This window comes from Microcebus murinus, chromosome 22 (genome assembly GCF_040939455.1).
Source record: "Microcebus murinus isolate Inina chromosome 22, M.murinus_Inina_mat1.0, whole genome shotgun sequence".
NCBI classification, from domain to species: Eukaryota; Metazoa; Chordata; class Mammalia; order Primates; family Cheirogaleidae; genus Microcebus; species Microcebus murinus.
The window spans coordinates 775,376-794,840 of NC_134125.1; the positions used below are offsets into that span (position 1 = coordinate 775,376).

Here is a 19,465-nt window from a genome sequence, read left to right on the forward strand (position 1 = left end):
GAGAAAGGCCATGAGCTCTGCCCCACATGCACAGGGCCGGACTCCCTCCCACTGCACTGGTTACCGTGACAGTTGTCACTCCAAATACACTCGAACATCATTTTACCCAACTGTGTGTGTATCACACACCCATGATCAAGGGTTTCATTACAGTGATGTTGAATTTCAATAGCACTGTGGAAGAGTGTCATTTTCACTCACCGTCTCCCACCTAAGAGGCAGCAGGTCTTCTACTCGCCCCACTTCATCTTCCATCCTTTTTTTTTGTTGTTGTTGAGACAGAGTCTCGCTTTGTTGCCCAGGCTAGAGTGAGTGCTGTGGCAACAGCCTAGCTCACAGCAACCTCAGACTCCTGGCCTCAGGCGATCCTGCTGCCTCAGCCTCCCGAGTAGCTGGGACTACAGGCATGTGCCACCATGCCCGGCTAATGTTTTCTATATATATTAGTTGGCCAACTAATTTCTTTCTATTTACAGTAGAGACGGGGTCTCGCTCTTGCTCAGGCTGGTTTTGAACTCCTGACCTCAAGCAGTCCGCACGCCTCGGCCTCCCAGAGTGCTGGGATGACAGGCGTGGCCACCACGCCCGGCCCATCTTCCATCCTTCAATACGGTCACACACTCCACCGCAGGGGCACCCTGCTCCTTCGCTGCTAAGGCCAGTCCCAAGTATTTCAGGGGGTTTGTGGCTACTAACTGCTCAAGGGCCAACAGGAAGGAAGGGATTACAGAAGGAAACCTTTCTCCTTCAATATAAACAACATCCCAAATTCACATTCATCGTCACAGTCATTCCTGTACTCTTCACCACAATTGCAATGTATTACTAAAAGAACAAGGAATTACAAAATAAGACTGACAGTGAGAGCTTCTGGAAGAACTAGAGAAACGTGGGAAGATGAACGCCAGCTGTTACCAGCTGCTGTCACTGTGGGGTCCTCCTTTCCTTTACACACGGCCCCTTTCTTTCTCAGTGGGCACAGAGTGCATTGACAGAGAAATGATAATAAAGCTACTTAAATATGCATTTGGATTACCATGACATCACCTGTCCTGCTGGGAAACACAGTTAGGAGCAGAGACTGGTGTCTGGGGCCCGGCTCGGCCAGTGCTGTGAGAGCTCACGGCGGCCACAACTGCCTGAGCCTCGGCCCCAGTCGAGTCACACGTGACGAGTGTGGCCCACACTCCACACAGCCAGGCAGAAACAAGCAAGAAAATCTAAACCCAATGTTATTACACTTAACAATACACACTTTTAGAAATTTATAAATATATAGTAGCCCTTTCTCCATTCTCTCCATGGACGTGTTTGGACAATTATAATTTTTTATGCTTAAAAGTTAACAGTAACAATAGTTGGGGGCGGTGGCTCACGCCTGTAATCCTAGCACTCTGGGAGGCTGAGGCAGGTGGATCACTCGAGGTCAGGAGTTCAAAACCAGCCTCAGGAAGACCCTATCTCTACTAAAAATAGAAAAAAATTAATTGACCAACTAAAAATATACATACAAAAAAGCAGCCGCGGCATGGTGGCGCATGCCTGTAGTCCCAGCTACTCGGGAGGCTGAGGCAATAGGATCGTTTGAGCCCAGGAGATTGAGGTTGCTGTGAGCTAGGCTGACGCCATGGCACTCACTCTAGCCTGGGCAACAAAGTGAGACTCTGTCTCAAAAAAAAAAGTTAACAGTAACAACCTTAATTCTTTCAATAGCTGCTTTTCTAACAGATAATTTATATTTCATAATAGTCGAAACAACTTAAAAGTTAAATTGTCCTTTTAAGGTTTAAATACGCTAGAGGAGGTACAATGTGAAAATACTGGAAAAAAAAAACAGCATGATGCCTCGTCACAATTTCAAGCAAGTGTTAAGCATAAATACAGACAAAACAGCAGGAATATAAATTTGTCTGAAGGAAAAACAAACAAGACATAGCAAAAACTTCTAAAATCGAATTGTAGCACATTATTTTTAGTTCCAGCTTCCATATCTGCACAAGTGTCTTTGGTACCAACACCTCCCACAAAGCCTCCCGTTCACGCGCCCCCGAGCCGCCACCCAGGTGCGGCCGTCACCTGTATATGTGGATGTCCTTGCACCGCCCAATGCGATCGCACCACTCCTGGGCCTTGGCGTCCATCACCGGGTTCAGGTCGTTGTCGTAGAACACGACTGTGTCCGCCTCCACCAGGCTAATGCCTGTGGCGCGGCTGTGAGTGGAGAGGATGGCGCAGAAGATCCGCCTGTCCCTGTTGAAGCTCCTCATCAGTTCCTGGGACGACACCAAACACTCGAGTCAGTGTCCCCCAGAATGCTAGGAAACGTTGGACATGTTCTAGCATTTATCAATAAGAAATTATTCCACAGCGAAACCGTCTGTGTTCCACGTGACGTGAGGCACGTGGTGAAGTTACGCCCAAGTTTCAGCTGTTCACTCTGGCTCTTCCGCAGATCCGCCTCAGCTCTCACCCACCGCCCACCACACCCTGCCCCTGCTCCCTCGCACAGCGCCAGTCACGAAAGGGGGCTCCCACCTTATGTCTACTGTCAGCTCCACCTGCAGGCCCCAAAAGAAAGCGGAGTCTTGCTGGGGAGGGACGTGTGCTTCCTCGTCTATCCTCAGGCAATGCCAGGGCGCTTTACGGCACAAAAGCCCCCGGAGTAAGGCTGAGGAATCAGGACACGGCCCCGGAAAGACCCGCTAACTTCACGGGGACCACAAAGGGAAGGGGCTTGACTTGAATATTTCTTATCTTCTGCAATTGCCTCTGCGCCAAAACGGAACCTAAGAGTTGACCCACCCTCTGCATTCAAAAAATTATCTGCATAATTTGTTACACTGTTACCAAGAAAACGTGCTACTTGGCACTCTGGTGTATGTCTTTCCAGCCTTCTCAGTGTGCGCACGTGTGTGGAAATTCTGCCTGTGCTGGGGAACGTGAACGCGAGCCGCAGTGCGGCACCTTGTTCTCAGCGCCGGGGGGGCACCCGCACGGTCCCGAGACTGGTTCCGTGCTGCTGCAGACAGTGACTTCCCCATGCGTCACCAGGAAGTCCTCTGGCACCAGGAATCGGGTTTTGCTCACAACATGGCCCAGGCATGGGCTCGCAAACAATTCCTAACACACATTCTTCCACCACTGAACGTTTGCTTTGCCCAACTGTGGGTTAGCACAGACGTGTCTACGGTGAACGACCACGTACACAGATCTGTGAGTGTGTGCTGTTGCCATCCCTGCATAAGCAGAGGCCTGAATACAGAACGGCTAGGTTGCTCGTGTGGTTTCCAGGGCTCGCAACCCGCACCCGGGGTGCTCTCTAGAAAGCCATACCAGTTCACACTCCCACTGGCAGCAGCCTATGAGTGTCCCACTCACTGTGCCCAAAGGAATCAAACTACCCTTAGCAAATCCGGTAAGTAACAAACGGGCACACTAACTTGCATTCCCTCAACTACACGTTAGTCTGGACAGCCCTCAAGTCTTCCCAGCTACCTCCCGAGGGTCCCAGTCCTGTCTCGAGGTGACCAGTGCTCACCTAACGGTGTGGCTGAGGGTGGAGTGAGACTCACGAGTCTGAGACTAAGTAAATTCTCCCCTTCCATTTAGAGCAGGGGTCCTCAAACTTTTTAAACAGGGGGCCAGTTCACTGTCCCTCAGACCATTGGAGGGTCGGACTATAGTTTAAAAAAAACTATGAACACAAGTCCTATGCACACTGCACACAGCCTATTTTGAAGTAAAAAAACAAACGGGCAAAAACACCCACATGTGGCCCACGGGCCGTAGTTTGAGGATGCCTGATTTAGAGGGTCATGAGATCATTTAATTTACATAGCAATTAGAAATTAGGTTAAAAACTGGTGATTGAAGTTAATGCAACTGATTCTTAAGTGATAATAAGATAAGCCACTTATTCCTCACCTGCCGCTGTTCACTGTTGGCGTTTTCGTCAATTCTTACATAGGTGAGAAAATGGAAGTTCAAGAACATTTCTAAAATGTCCAGCATCAGAACCATCTGTGACAAAATCAGCACCCGGCGTCCTTCGGATTTCAACTTCTGAAGCAAGATAGCTAAAGCCTCCAGTTTTCCTAGGAATGAACAGTATCGAGAGTGTCTCGCAACCCAAAGCCAGCCAGGCTCACACAACGAACCGAGCCAACGGGACCCGTTCTCATACCTGAATCGAACTGCACAAGCCTCAGCTCAGGGAACCGCAGCGAGCGCAGCGCAGTTGCCTGCCGCAGCTGCTGGACGCAGGGGGCGGCGTGCTCCTCCAGGCACTGCCTGAAGACCCTCATCCTGTGGCTGTACGGCGGGGGTGGCCTCGCCACCCACAGGGACGGGGGCGTTGCCACCACTGGAGGAATCACACAGGCCACCCTGGGGAGCAGAAAGCACCTCAGCCACCACGGGGTACCCAGCACCTCTACAGAAGCTGGAGGCCGCAGAGGGGTAGGGCGGAGCCTCTGACCATCCAGGCCGCAGAGGCAGCAGGTCCGACCCTAGCCACCACGGGGACACGGCTGTTGGCACGCATCATCCTTCACGGCAACCCTAGGGGCGGAGACCCCACAGGGCATCCTAAGCAGTCCTGGCCGATGACAGCCACCCCGTGACCAGTTCAGACGGTCCAGGTCTACGCAGTCGGTGTGAGGCACACTCCTGGCCACAGGACCATTTCTGAAACAGATACTTCCCCAGCTTCCACTTGAACCTCGTGTCTGCGGCTGGAATCTGGGGACAGGGTGTGCTGTCTCCTGGACGTGAGCCCCAGAACTGCCACAGCCACTGTGCCACCAGAGCGGGGCCAGACGCAGGACGAAGGAAGCCTGCAGAGAGCAGGGTGCCGAGGACACGGCACAGGCCACACAGCTGGCCCAGACCCACCGGGCAGTCCCGGAGGCCCCTGCACCAGAAGAGCCCTCACGTGAGCTACACCTTGCTCCCGACTGTCCTCCAGCCAAGAGGGTCACCCAGATGCCCAAGGAAGGAGCGTTCGAAAGGAAAGCACACCCAGGAGCACACGAGGCACGGACCTGACCACACAGTCGGGTGGTTGCAGAAATACTCCCCGTTTCTCTCTCTCCCAGATGGACTCTGTCCCTGATCTAAAAGCCCTGACGCAGGTGGGTCCGGAGAGCTCAGCCCTGAGATGGTACAGGGAACAGCCGGGCCTCCTCCGCAAAGGAGTAGCCGTGAGGAACATGGCCCTCGCGGACGAGGGGAGGGCACCAGCCAGGCCGTGTGAAACCGCCAACAGGCTGGCGCTCTCCACAGGGTGAGCACAGGCTCAGCTGCGCGGAGACATTTCTCCTCTACCAGAGCATATTCTGAGGTCAATGCCTGCACTCGTCTCCCATCACGCAGCATTCAAATCACTCGTGGTTATTTTAACAAAATATTCTTTTGAAAGAGTAAGATGGAGACAACCGCCAGCACGCACCGATGTAATCCGCACGCCGAACTTCAGCCACCGAGAGGCGGCTGGTCCGTCCAGAGGCCGTGCCCAGACAGCAAGACCACCTGAGCCCAAAGCCGAGGACCCTGAACAGCAGACTTCTAAGACGACTTGGGAGCAGCTTACAGGATTGGGATGAACGCCCTCAAGACAACAAGGGAAGCCACTGGGTGCAGCACAGGAAGGGACCAGGGAGGCCGAGCCCTCTGTCTGCACAGGTGGACTCACCTGCGGACGATGTCTTGGAGGGTCTCCCAGCACTGACTCAGCAGCGGCCCCGGCTCGCCCCTCCTCCCAGAGGCCGACACGCAGGAGCTCGCTGGCCCGGCCCCCTGGCCAAGACCGCTGTCAACAGAGCCGGGCCACGGGGTCTCTCCTCTGCTAAGCAGGGAACAAAGCCCTAACAGATCTCTGCCGTAGACGGGCGTGCGGGAGCAACGCCGCTCGTTGACGAGATAAATCTGATCCAGCCGCTCTTTCAGAAGTCGGGTCTTTTCCTCCTGTACAAACAACAGCGGTGGAAAGCGGTTACGCCAGCAGCAGCGTGGCGAGTCAACGTCTCCACCCAACACTCTGGCACTCCCGTGCACGGAGCACACTGCGACAGGCGTCGTCCTTGCCCCGCGGGGAACAGTGGCAGAAACGGAGCCGTGAAAACGAGCGCTCAGCTCCCTGCCGACCTGACAGGTGTTTCTCAAGACACAAGTGAGCATTTCTAATGCACAGGAAGACTTACAGAAGAATAGAAATACAAGAAAAGACTTTTGCAATCATAAAGCCCAGTTTCATTTCTATTATTCAGAAATGTGTGGTTTTTAAAATCTAAATTCTATAATTTGGAGAAAAAATGTATTTCTGAAATCACAAAACTTGAGGAGCATGTGACTTCTATATGAAACAGAAGCCTTTAAATACACAACCAAACACAACGAGTAGCTTCTGGGAAACAGCCTAAGTGTAAACAGGGCTGATCCAGCAACAGGTGTCTCCAGGTTCAGGTACCTTACCTGAGTTGGTCCCCCAATGGGAGAGGCCGGTTTGGAAGCCATTCCAGGTTCCCCTACAGCCAAGGCATTAACTGCCACTCGGCCCGGAACACCAACTATAAATGCAAAAGCAAAGAGATGAAAAGGAAGTCAAAAGTCCACAGGATCTAGCTTGCTACCGGCCCATTCTATGGAACCTCAGCCCAGTGGATCTAGCACGATCTCTGGAAAGTCATCCTCTGTCAGCCAGCTCCTGAGACCTCACCCTGCACCGGCACACTCACGAAATGTGTTACGCTATGTGGATCTGCCAGTGAAGCCTCTGGTTCTCTGGCCGCGCACGACCTGAGCTTGGCCGGGAGCCCTGGGCTCACCATTTCCTCTGCAACATTGCAGTGCACTCGGGAGCCCATGATGCCTCACACCTGTGGTCGTCCTCGCTGCCGTCATGGCCCATGCAGCAGCCACCTAGGCTGGGCGCTCCACCGCCACTGGCAGACTTTCATAACCCACCCAGGTGACACCCTGATGACTGGGCTGCTCCTGCCAGCCATGAGCACCCCTGCCCACTGGCAAGGAGCCTGCACAGTCCCCGAGATCATGAGAGAACCACCCAGCACCCATCTAGGATCTGTTCCTGGGGCGGCTGCTGACACTGTGCCCTCTATCAGCCAGGGCCAGCCACTTGGCGGGACAGACTTTTACAGGAAGAAGGCATCAGAGAGGTACCTGAGGACTGCAGGGGCATGAGGTAGGAGGCTGCTCAGGGGCAAAGAGGAGACGTGAGGCCACGAGAACCTAGCAGCTGGGAGGGCACCAGGCCTTCGGGTTCCAGGCCTCCAGCTGATGCCACTGGAGCTCAGAGAAGGGGCTCCACAAAGCAGGGACTTATCGACCTCTGAGGGGTGCAGAGGTTCTGGAATCACCAAGAAAGCAAGGTGAGCTGTTTTGGTTCTCAGGGTGTGGCAAAGACCTGGCAAGTGGAGCTAGTGGCCGTGCCGGGATGCAGAACAGCTGCTGGGTGACGTCCCCTACCTGCCCTGCGGCTCCTCCGACGTGCCCTTGAAGAGCCCATCGTGGTTCGCACCCAGCACCCCGCAGACAACACAGAGGTGGGGCTGGTGAAACCACTCAGCGACCAGGACACGGTGCCCAGGGGGTGCCCACAGTGCTCAGAGGGTCCCAGAGTGAGGTGCCCCTCACCGCTGCAGGTCTCTGTGTCGCCGAGGATATGCCACATCAGGACAGAGCACGCCAGGTGGCGGGACGGGACATGGGGCTGGGAGGCAGGCGTGCAGGCCAGACAGACAAGGGCCCATATCCTGCACAAGCGGCCACAGGCGCCCTGTTCCCAGGGAACCCAGAGCTCACTAAGTGCATTTGTGACACATTAACATGCAAAATTTGTCATGATTCCAAAAGTCTCCTGTTAGAACAGAATCAAACAGAAACCTAAGGACAGTGGAGGCTGGCTGTATCCAACCAACGCCTCTGAAAGCACAAGGGAAAGAAAGTCAATCCACTGACGCCATGGCACACACTGGAGACCAGAGACAGCCACGAACTAGACTCTGACGTCCTGAGGCACAGCAGTCGACACACGGACGCCTTCCAGGCGCCTCAGAAGGGAAAGAAGGTCAGAGAGAAGCTTGCAAGCCGAGACTCCTGCTGCCGAGAGCACCCTACCTTGTGGGGTCAGGGGTGCAGGGCTGGGGCTGCCGGCGGGGGGCTTGCTTCCCAGGGTGCCGTGCACAGCACCCGCCTGCGGCACGGTCTGCATCACCACGGGGCCGGGGGCTCGCAGGTAGGGCTGCCCGGGGGCGGACACGATCTGGAGGACGCTGCCTGCAAGCACAGGTCCGCAGGCGCGTCAGCCGCAGGCACGCGAGCCGCAGCCACGCACCGCGTCACTTCCACGCGCGCCAAGATCAACAAGGCGGTGAACTGAAAACCCAACATCAAGTCTACGCAAACAAGTCAAGGCAAAGTTCAGTTACTTTGAGAAATATGAAAACATGTCACCCACAGCGAATGAACCAGCTAGGGAACAAAGTCTGTTCTCCTTAATGTCAAGAAAAGGCTCGTCTTCCCCTCACAGTCCCTCCCGGAGGCGCCGAGAGCAGGGCCTTGCTGTTCCAGGCACCGTGCTAGGCACAGGGACGTCACCGTGCCCAGACCCCAGAGCGTGGGCACTTCCAACTATCGCCACGTGGGATGAAGAATACCCCCAAAAACTGGCATGAGCCCCGACGCCTGTGGATTTGCTGCCACCCCGTAAGGAGCCTGCCACTTTGAACCTTCTGTGCGACTCAACCTCTCCGGCTTCTTCCACTCTGAGGAGTGCCTCCCAGGAGTGCTCATGCACCGCCCCGCCTCTGTGGTCCAAGGCAATGGAGAAACACAGAATTACACCAAATTCGACAGTTTCTCCGCTGCAGGCTTTTCGGGGCCCCTCCAGGAGCACTCCCCAGGCTGGGGACAACACAGCCTTCCACCCTGACAAGAGCCACGGCCGCAACTCGTGGGGAAGCTGCGGAGGAAGAGGGCCAACCGAAGCTGCCTTGGACCCTGCAATCTGAATTCTAACCTGAAGGATGGGAAGCAAACGATTATCTACCACTGAGAGGAACTGAAAGGGCTATACATTGTTGCCATGTAGCCATTTAACATTAATTTTAAGATGCCACTCAAGTTCCTCTCTCTCATTTTCTTTTTTTTTTTTTTTTTTTTTTTTTTTTGAGACAGAGTCTCGCTTTCTTGCCTAGGCTAGAGTGAGTGCCGTGGCGTCAGCCTAGCTCACAGCAACCTCAAACCCCTGGGCTTCATTTTCTTTAAAAAGCAGTTACTAGGCCGGGCGCGGTGGCTCACGCCTGTAATCCTAGCTCTCTGGGAGGCCGAGGCGGGCCGGATTGCTCAAGGTCAGGAGTTCAAAACCAGCCTGAGCAAGAGCGAGACCCCGTCTCTACTATAAATAGAAAGAAATTAATTGGCCAACTGATATATATATAAAAAATTAGCCGGGCATGGTGGCACATGCCTGTAGTCCCAGCTACTCGGGAGGCTGAGGCAGAAGGATCGCTCGAGCCCAGGAGTTTGAGGTTGCTGTGAGCTAGGCTGACGCCACGGCACTCACTCTAGCCTGGACAACAAAGCGAGACTCTGTCTCAAAAAAAAAAAAAAAAAAAAAAAAAAAAAAAGCAGTTACTAGATAAACACATCGCTCTTCTCCAAAGGTCTGGAAGGTTTCTGTCTGGGAGTCGAAATTTAAAATTCTACATGTAAAAAGAAATAATTTCTCATACATAAATTGCTAATACTTTGGCATTTTTATGAAAATTCATCTCACATTTGTATTAGACAGCAACATTCACTTATCTATTATGTATTTTTGAGACAGGGTCTCAATCTGTCACTCAGGCTAGAGTGTAGCGATGTGATCACAGCTCACTACAGCCTCAAACTCCTGGGCTCAAGTGATCCTCCTGCCTCAGCCTCCCAAGTAGCTGGGACTACAGGTGTGCACCACCACACCTGGCTGATTTTTCTCTTTTTTGTAGAGACGAGTCTCACTATGTTGCTCAGGCTGGTCTCAAATTCCTGGGCTCAAGTGATCCTCCCACCTTGGGCTCCTAAAGTGACAGGATTACAGGCGTGAGCCACACTAGGCCTGGACAATAAGCAGCAGGTATTTCTATTTTGATGTACAAAATAGGAAATGCTTTTCCAAGGGCAGATACTGTTAAAAAAAAAAAATTGAGTACGGTTTACTAAGTATGTATCCAGTAGCAGGCAGCCCGGTGGTTTACACACGTTACCTCACTGGTCCTCTAAACCCGTGAGCCAAGACTCATCAATGCACTTGGAAGCGAAGAACCTGAAGCTGCAAAGAGGCCAAATAACCTGCTGGCATCACCCGGTGCGGCAGGACAGGGCACAGGGACAGTGCCTGGGCGAAGTGCTTCTCCCGGCACCACCGGCGTCGACGTGAGCCCCGCCCTTACCTTGCAGCTGCAGCGGCTGGCCCGCCGTGAGCTGCCGGAGCTGGCTGTGTGACAGCGTGAACTTGCTCCCCTGGAACTGCAGCGTCACCGGCGTCTCTGGCTGGGCCACACGGCTCTGCGGGCCTGCAATGGACGCCAGCTGAGCTATTTTCACGACCTCTCCACCTGCGGAAAGGTAGGGGAAAGGGTGAACTAACACCATTTTGGGGTAAGTCTGGGATTGTCACAACGATGGTAATTTGTTATATGTGATGACCAACTACAGTAAACTGAGTGCCACAGAACCATTTATGTGGTCGTGCTTCCTACCACTTTAAGGAAATAATTATCTTAATAGAAAAGAGAAAAGAAAATATCAGACTTTAATGGTTAACTTTACTTAACCATAACTGGTAGTGATTTTAGATATCAGACACTAATATTATTAACCAAACTACTAAAGAGCACTTTCGTTTTCTCACCGAACAATAAAAAAGCAATCATCGAAAGTAGCAAAAATCTCTTTGTAATACACTTGGAAAGAACTTTAAAAATTTGAAAAAGTACATGTCCAATTTAGCTCACAGAGTAAAACAGGATTTTGTAGAACTAGCTTCAATTACATATATAACTCTTTCAAAATCTAGGCATGTATTTAATATACATCCATAAATAAATCACATACATGAATAAAGCTTTAAGATATAAAGTTTTATACTAACTTGAATTAGATGGTAGGATTCAATCTATAACATTTACTGTAAAAAAAAATATGAAACTTAACATTGTCTAAAACATTTTTCAAGCATAACTCAGATGTAATCACATGTATCCAACTCCAAAAGTTACTACCTTCAGGATATAATTACACAATGAGTTTAATAGTTTTTTGTTTTGTTTTGTTTTGTTTTTTACCCAGCGGGAGTCTAAATGCTCCTCCCAAGAAAATCCATGCCAGAATTATTAGTGACATCATAAAGAGAATAGTTAGTAAAAGACTAGAAAAATACTGAAGACATCTTGCCACAGAACAACTGTGAACAAGGAGGGGAAAATGAAACGGGAGACACAGAAATGTGTGCGTAGAAACGTCACGCTGCTGCCGGGCCTCCTTGGTCCCCACACGGGTGGAGACCGACCTACAGGAGCAGTGGCCCTGCTCACTCCTTCCCCCAGGCACGGCCCTCCGCATACCCGGCACCACTCTCCTCCCCAGCAAGGCCGTGTCTAGTCCTACAGAAACGCAAAACTCGCAGGGCTTCTCCTTCCGGGCACTAAACTAGGACTGTCCCTCTCCGTCTGTGGGCAGAGGAGGAGAGACTTGTGACGGGGCAGACTTGTCGGAACCCAGTGTCCCCTCACTCCACCACTGCTCCCGTGTCCGTCTTTCCAGAAAGGCCTCAACACGGTTTCGTTAAGTCCACAAGTAAAACAGTTGAGGTGGCATTTGAGAAATGATATAGCCCATATAATTTAAGTTAGGATAATTTCCACAACAGAATGAATACGGTCCATGCAGAATTTGAAAACACACTAATCCTACTGGCCGCAGTAAGAAGTCTACATTAAAAAAAATCAATGTGATTTTTTTTTAGTCACTAAATTATTACAAAATATATGGTTGAATAATTTTTTATTCTAAGTTTGAATATGGTAATAAGTGAGACACTAAAAAGAACTAGTGGTTTCTAGAAACCTACAGCTTGTTCCCACAGCTAGCAAGGAGGTGACCTTTCTGAAGCAGTCCCTGTCACCCTGTCACCCCAGAGTGGGCCCGTGTGGGTGACGGAACAGACCTCGGCTGACACAAGGTCCAGTGCTATGAATAGCACCCCAAGCAGTGCAGTGGACGCAGCAGGAAAGCAGAGTGGGACGAGGGATCAGGAGAGAGAACAGAAAGCAGGGGCCCCGCTGCCGGCCTCTGGAGAGGCCCCTCCCTGCCGGACAGCACGGCAGGACCAGGCAGCACGAGGGCACGGGACGGGGAGAGACAAGGGAGTGGACAGCAAGGCGCTTCACGCAACCCCGTGTTCTCAGCACACCCCTCTGGGGCAGAGATGGCGGAGACCTGGAAAGGCGAGGCCACTTACTGGGCAAGCGGGCCTGGGCCTGCGAGGTGAGCACCAGCCTCTGAGGCAGCGCGCTCTGCCCGGCCGCGTGCGAGGGGCTCTGCCCGGCCGCGCGCGAGGGGGCCGGGGGCGGGGGCAGGGGCGGGCCTGGGGCCGAGGCCTGTGCAGCGGTCTGAGCCCGCAGTTTCGCAGGATGGGCTGGGCTAGCGGCTGTGCCGAAGGTCGCGGCGGGCTGGTGTCTTGGAGCACTGGTGGAAGCCTGAGAGGTCTGAAACGGGGCTGCTGCCACTGCAATCGATAAGGTTGGTTTGTGCAAAGCCGTTAGAGGTTCTTAACAAAATGCAATATTTTAAACCCGAATTTTAAAGAAATAAAATAAACGCTATTTCATACTATCTCTCGAAAAGAAGTCCTCTCTTTGTGGGGGAAAAAAGGAAGGGGCCGATATAGTCTACGGAGTGAGACAAATATAACTTTATACCTACTGCTAATCATTTTCTCTTGGAGCAAATCAGTACACTACATGGTATGTTTCAGAGTAAACAGAAAAGTATTCTAAGTCAGCCCAACTGAGCATTAATATTAATTAGAAACTACTTCCCAAACACACAAAAAAAGCAAAAATAGAGTTTCCATTCTTATCTTTACAAAGAACTCTTGCAACAGTGAAGTTCTGAACTTGATCTCTCTCTCAGAAAACCACACGGACACCATGTGGAGGCCCCTTTGACCAGACGGTGGATGCTATTTTTAACTATCTCATTACATCTTCTGCTGTGTTACCTACCCTTCATTTAAAGGAATCAAGTTCCGTTGAAATGACGGCACAAAATCTAACAAGAACAGACTTTCTCAGAAGTTTCCTAAACAAGCCAGGTACGGTGATGCACACCTGTAGTCCCAGCTACTCGGAGGCAGAGGTGGAGGTGGAGGTGGGTAGATCGCTTGAGGCCAGGAGATCAAGACCAGCCTGGGCAACATAGCGAGACCCCATCTCTTAAAAAAAAAAAAAAAACCTACAACAGCAGCAAGTTTCAAATGACTTTGATATACACATACCTATGTATATAAAAGAAAATATTCTACTAAGGTGTACACGTCATCATCAGAGCAACAATTACTCAACTGAGAATGAAATTTCTTAAATGGGGGGAAAAAATCCATTTTAAGAAAAAAAGTCTAAAACTCATTAAGAGCAACACATGGCATCTTCAGAGAGCCAGGGACGGTTTCAGTTCCCACTCAGAGGCATGATTACAATGTCCAGAGGGGCAAAAGACAAGCATCATGAACTACTTCCACAAAAACCTTTGGTAGCACTGAGAGTAGACAGCGATGTGAAGTCTACCTTTTGCCTCTGGATTTGCAGAGAAGGTGGCGACAGGTGGCCGTCCTCGAAGCTGGCCTGGTGGAGCAGCAGTGGCCGAGGTGGTGGCCGCCGTCCGGGGCGGGTGGGTGCTGGGGAAAGCCACAGTGCGGCCCTCGGGCTTTTGGCCATACTGCACGGGCTGGAACAACCTAGATGCCCGTCGGTCCAGGAGAGAAGACACAAAGGCATCACCAGGCTGCCGAGAGGGAGCCTGGGACACAAGACCACCCCCCGCCAGGCCAGCTAGCAGCTCCCGGCTCCCAGAGTGCAGCTCAACAAAGACGGTGGGGAAAGGGTGCTGCACGCTGCTCTGCGCAGCTCACCTCGAGCCCAGGCCGGGGCTGCCCAGAGCGGCACACGCCAAAGTGGTGCAGCCGCCCTGCCTCTCGGTGACACGTCAATGAACATGACCTCATGCTTAAGTTCATATCCATGTGGATTAGAAATAACACACATAGCACATAAGTCTATGACACACTTGTGCAGAGTAAAAGTGAAGTGGGGAGAAAAGTCAACACACAAAACCATGTGATAACATGGTAGTTCAGGTGATGGACATGCTCGGTGACCTGGACAAATGCAATGGCAATTTTCGAAACACTTGTACAAAGTAACAGGCAGAGATGGTCATGGAAAGCCATTAACACACTGACTGCCAAATTAGAAAAAAATTCTCCCTTGGGGCCATGGTGTGTTATTATGAAAACAGAAAACAAAATGATCATCTCTAATTTAACGGAAAATTGTTGTTTTTTAGTTTTCTGTGTGTGAGTTATATGCAACTTGAAAAATAGTTCACGAGGCTCCCAAGGCTCCTGAGGAAAAGAGATGTGTGAGTTACATACACTTTACAATGCCCCAGGCTCAAAACTAGTGAGAGTTAAATATAACTCACACAGCAGTTAATGTGTTAAATGAAGCTAGACTGGCACCCAGTGGAGTGGAAGCCATCTGTTTATTTAACTGAGGGCTGCAAGCTCCCTGAGGAGCAGCCTACTGGCTCGGTGCTGGTGAGGAGGGGTGAGTGGCTCACAGTCCCCAAGGTGGCCAAGGACAGACACAGCAGTGAGCATAGGCCACCAGCCTACAGGGCTGGCCTCTATCTCTAAAACACCCGTTTTCTCTCTCCTTTCCTTCGTTTTTAACCCAAGCCTAGGATTTCACATATTTCCAATTGCTGGGTTTAGCCTGTCTTGAATAACTTATACTTTGATTTCATCTAACATGTCTGCCCTTCCCTATGGGCCTCATGTCACCTGCAAGTGCATCACTTCAAATGATGTGACTTAGATGTTGGTCGAGGGAAGTGACATCCCTGTCGGCTGGGGTGGAGCCCGCTGGCTACCCTCGCCAACACCCCATGAGCGTGACTCACATTTGCTCTGGCCATGCCAGCTGCCACCACGGCAGGCACCAGATTAGATCCATCCCTGAAGCCCCCGTGAATCCCCAAGCTGGCTTCCAGAGGCACAATAGGGACGTTCTTCTGGGCAGGTGAGTGGCCCCAGCTAGCAACCTCCCGACACCAGGACATCATGGAAATTCCCAGGAGGAGCACATGCCCAGCTCAGATTGACAGCCTTTCTCTTCACCACACAGAATCCGGGATCGGCTGGGGCCCTAACCCCAGGTCGCTAGGAACCGCCCGCTGTTTCTAGCCCCATCACACACCTGCTGGCCTTCAGCTTCACTGCTGCCGGCCGGGCTGACAGGGGTGGTGAGGTGGAGATCTCCTCCAGCAGTTTGCGCGTGACCTTTTTCCTAGACAGCAATTCTGCCTCATGGCGAGTGATTTTATTTTCTAACCCGATCAGATCAAACATGGAAAGATCTGTTTCCTAAGTAGAAAGAGAAGAAAAAAAAATCTTACTACATGAGGTGGTAGAAAAAGCACTTGACTTAGAATGAAAACCCATTTCAATGGGAGGGCCAGGCCCCAAAGCAGGCGTCCTCCCCGAGGGGTGTTCCTGACCACCTCTCGGCTCTGGCCAGGGCAGGCCCCTGCCCCGTGTGCCCGTTTCCCTCTCTCCACAACAGGAACAGTGGCGCCCGGCCCTCGCGGGAGCAGGGAGACAGAGCAGGCAGCACCGAGAGACACACTGGACTTAACAGAAGTTGGAGCGCAGAGTCCGGGAAGTGTCGGGTCTGCACAGCGTGGAGAGGACGGGCTCCTCCGAGAATCAGGGAGAAGCCTGCATGCCGGTCGGTGTGGGCATGACGCCACGCCTCCCATCCGTGAGCCCTGAGAGGCTGGCTGCAGACACGAGGGAGGCAGCTGCCTCAGGTCTCGGTGACAGACACGGGGCGGGAGGGAGCGAGCTGCGGCACAGGCCAGGGCCTGGGCCGGTCACGGACGCCCATGATGGAGAACGGCGGAGGGAGACGTGTGGTCGAGGCCCCAAGCACACACTGTCCTCCCCAGCACCGCCCACCTGTGCTTCTCTCAGGACTTTAAATTCTGAAAGCGCAGCTGCACAACGCCAGGAAGGTGAGGGTGTGGAGGAAGGGGCAACCCGCAGCCCCTGGTGGGGGCGTGAACTGGTGCAGCCTCTGGGGAGCACAGCTGGGCAGGCCCTCAAATGGTCAAACACGGAGGGGCCATGCGGCCCGGCTGTTCCACCCAGGTACATCCCCGAGAGTAACGACAACCTGTGTCCACACAAAGCTGTGTACACAAATGTTCACAGCAACGTTATTTCTAACAGTCAGAAAGTAGAAACCACCCAGGTGACCATCAAGCGAAGAAGGGACAGAGCATGTTCTATCCACACAGCAGAACACACAGCTTTCTAAAGGAACAGAATTCTTGACAGATGCTGCAGCTTAAATGAACCCTGAAAATATTACGCGAAGTGAAAAACCAGACACAAAAGGCCACGTGTCACGGGACTGCATTTATATGAAAGTCCAGAAGCAGCTAATCCACAGAGACAGAAAGTAGATTACTATCTGCCAGGGGCTGGGGACACAGAGAGTGGCTAATGCACATGGGGTTTCTTTTTGGGGTAACAAAATGTTCTCGAATTAGTGGTGAGGGCTACCCGACTCTTCGACTATAATAAAACCAACCGGCTGTACGATGTGGAAAGGTGAGTTTTGTGGCGCGTGAATCACCTCAACAACGCTGTTTGAAAATAAAGGCACACTATAAAACTACCACACACTAGCACACGACATCTCTCCTCTGACACCTTGAGGTATCTGCTTCTAGTTCATCTTTATTTCCACAAGCCTCAGTTTTCCTTCACCTCAGTAAAAATACTCTCTGAAAAATGAAAGAAAACAACAAAAAAACAGCATACACCAAGCTTCCAGGCACCAGTTACTATCCGAGGTTCTTTCTGCGAAGCATCTGCATAACACACAGCCACAGCAGCGCACAGGTACCCCACTTTACAGAGCAGGAAACTCGTCTGCCCAGAGGAGCAACCCTGCCCAGACCTACCCAGCAGGTGCATGGCAGGTGCGGGGAGCCATGCCGTGCACTCGGGGTCCACAGTGCCTGGCCACCGCACGCAATGACTCCACAGAGCACGTGCGGACGCCCCCCACCCCCAATGCCACTTGCGCTCAGCAAGGCGCCTCTCTGTGCCAGCGAACAGGTGTCACTACAGCCCTCAGCAGAGCTCTGCTCCATGCAGGCGCACACCTAGGCTGCTTCCCACGAAGATCCTCCCTCTGCACCCTTCCGCACCGCAAGCCCGTCTCCCTCTGGCAGGTTTCCAGAGGTGGGAAAAGTGACCACGAACATTGCCAGGCAGTGCCAAGTGCCAGGCAAGTTCAAATGCAGGACAACAGTTTGCTGGAAATCCATCTCTAAGAATGGTTTTATCTGTGATGTGCCTGAGAAGCCCTCGGACACTACCCGCTTTCTGAGTGCTCCACTCACCTTCCATGGCTCTCTCTCCAGAGCCTTCAGCGTCAGGGAGGCCGACCGGTACTCCAGAGCCGCCGCCACATAGGACGAGTCCGGGAGCCGGGGCTCCACCAGCCCGGGGTGGTTGCAGATCCGTTGCAGCCGCATCAGGATGCTCAGGACGTTGACAAAGTGCCCGCTCTTCAAGGCTTCCTGAGTCCTGCTCGCGGAAGAAGACCAGAGACGAGGCACTGAGTGGTCGATGCGCACGCACGGCCCCGAATCCTCACAAACCCGAGCGGCCTCCTGCTGCAGATGAGGGGATGGCACGGCGAGGGTAACCCGGGCCTCAAAGTGGGGGCACGAGCCACAGCTCTGCCCACACCCTCTACCCTGCCGCCAGCCACGCTCACACCATCGCGCCGAATCCGTCTCTGTCACGTGCCTCGCTGGAACCCCCGTGTTCTCTTCCCACAAGGAAAGGAACGTGCGAGGCAGGTGACCAGGCCAGGAGTGGCGGCCACCTGACACACAGGAGTGTCTGGAACGCAGGGACCCCGTGCAGGCTGTGCGGTGGCATTGGGTCAGACCCGGGAGGACATCACATGTGATTCTTCTCAGCTCCGTCAGAGCAGACACACAGCGGGGCGTCATTACCAGGTACAAATAAATTTTAAGTCCTACAAAACTTGCTTTCTATGGTTTTTGTTTTTTCTGTAATCTGAACTCAGGAAAATAGAGAGCATGGCAGAAAGAACAAAAGCCGCCAACAAGAAGACCGTGGGACAGTCCATGGGGCCCCACACTGTGTCCTCTGAGTCACGGAGGGACAGCAAGCACATGGTGCTCCCACTGCATCCTAAGACGTGCTCCCTGCACCGCTCACCTGCCCCACGACACCAGCAGGCTGCCCTCCTCCAGGGCCACCGCCGCCCTGAGCCCCAGGTCCCCTGGCCTGGTGAGAAAGACCAGCTGGCCGGGCAGAGCATCCCACTCCTGGGGGACCCAAACTCAGTATCGTGAGATGGAGCCAGTCCATAGAGGGAGCGGCACAGACGTCACGCCACACGTGGGCAGCGACGCAGGAGCAGAACTGGGACCGCCAGTACAGTAGCCAGAGGGGAACGGGCCAGAATGGGTCTGAGAGAACAGGGGACAACAGAGACTGCAGAGCCCTCCTGCCCCCAGGGACACCTTGCCCCCAGCCCCAGAGCCTGGTCCTTCCAGGGGGGGACCTGTGACTGGGCTCACGGGAGGGCTCTGCCCCCGGCCAGGGAAGGTGAAAGGGCACGGACCCCACACGTACCCGGGCTGCAGAATGACATCCTCGTACAAGGCTTTCTGCCGATTAGAAAGGCGGCATTTCAAAACATGCTCATATTTCTTTGTCAGCTGCTTTTCCACATCTCTTTTAGTTCTCCTCAAAATAAACGGCTGTGTTACCTAAAAAGAAACATCTGTTGTTCTCTTTCTGGAAACAATGCCGTAGCACGCTGATAACGAGGCATGCGCGCGTCTCATCAGCTCGCTCGAAGCGCAAAGGCGGACACACCCTGTGCAGCCGGATCACCACTTTGTGGTAGTAGTCCTGGCTCTCGGGGCTCGGGGCTCGAGGCGGGGAGCTCAGGTAGGGTCTGGAGATCCCGGGGATGAGGAAGTGCACCACAGTCCAGAGCTCCAGGAAGGTGTTGTGCAGCGGCGCATCGATCAGAAGCAGACGCTGCTGACTGCGGACAAGACG

General features: G+C 52.8%; 1 protein-coding gene and 1 non-coding gene across 7 annotated transcripts in view; both read right to left on the bottom strand.

Annotated features, from left to right (window-relative positions):
* Positions 1–19,465, bottom strand: part of LOC105879464 (E1A-binding protein p400) — a 99,017-nt gene that overhangs the window by 29,348 nt on the left and 50,204 nt on the right. For 4 of the 6 annotated variants that reach the window (XM_075996405.1, XM_075996403.1, XM_075996404.1 and 1 more), the window contains 13 exons: positions 19,277–19,451; positions 19,031–19,167; positions 17,758–17,944; positions 15,540–15,706; positions 13,848–14,017; positions 12,521–12,787; positions 10,452–10,616; positions 8,137–8,295; positions 6,472–6,566; positions 5,693–5,964; positions 4,184–4,386; positions 3,925–4,094; positions 2,077–2,273 (listed from right to left, as the gene is read on the bottom strand). In XM_075996405.1, coding sequence (XP_075852520.1) covers positions 2,077–2,273; positions 3,925–4,094; positions 4,184–4,386; positions 5,693–5,964; positions 6,472–6,566; positions 8,137–8,295; positions 10,452–10,616; positions 12,521–12,787; positions 13,848–14,017; positions 15,540–15,706; positions 17,758–17,944; positions 19,031–19,167; positions 19,277–19,451 — 2,364 coding nt within the window. The remainder of the gene's footprint in view (positions 1–2,076; positions 2,274–3,924; positions 4,095–4,183; positions 4,387–5,692; positions 5,965–6,471; positions 6,567–8,136; positions 8,296–10,451; positions 10,617–12,520; positions 12,788–13,847; positions 14,018–15,539; positions 15,707–17,757; positions 17,945–19,030; positions 19,168–19,276; positions 19,452–19,465) is intronic. The other 2 variants (XM_075996407.1, XM_075996406.1) reach the window with 1 other exon arrangement.
* Positions 2,545–2,677, bottom strand: LOC142863805 (small nucleolar RNA SNORA49). Its single transcript, XR_012914443.1, has one exon. It is a non-coding gene; the product is annotated as a small nucleolar RNA SNORA49 (small nucleolar RNA).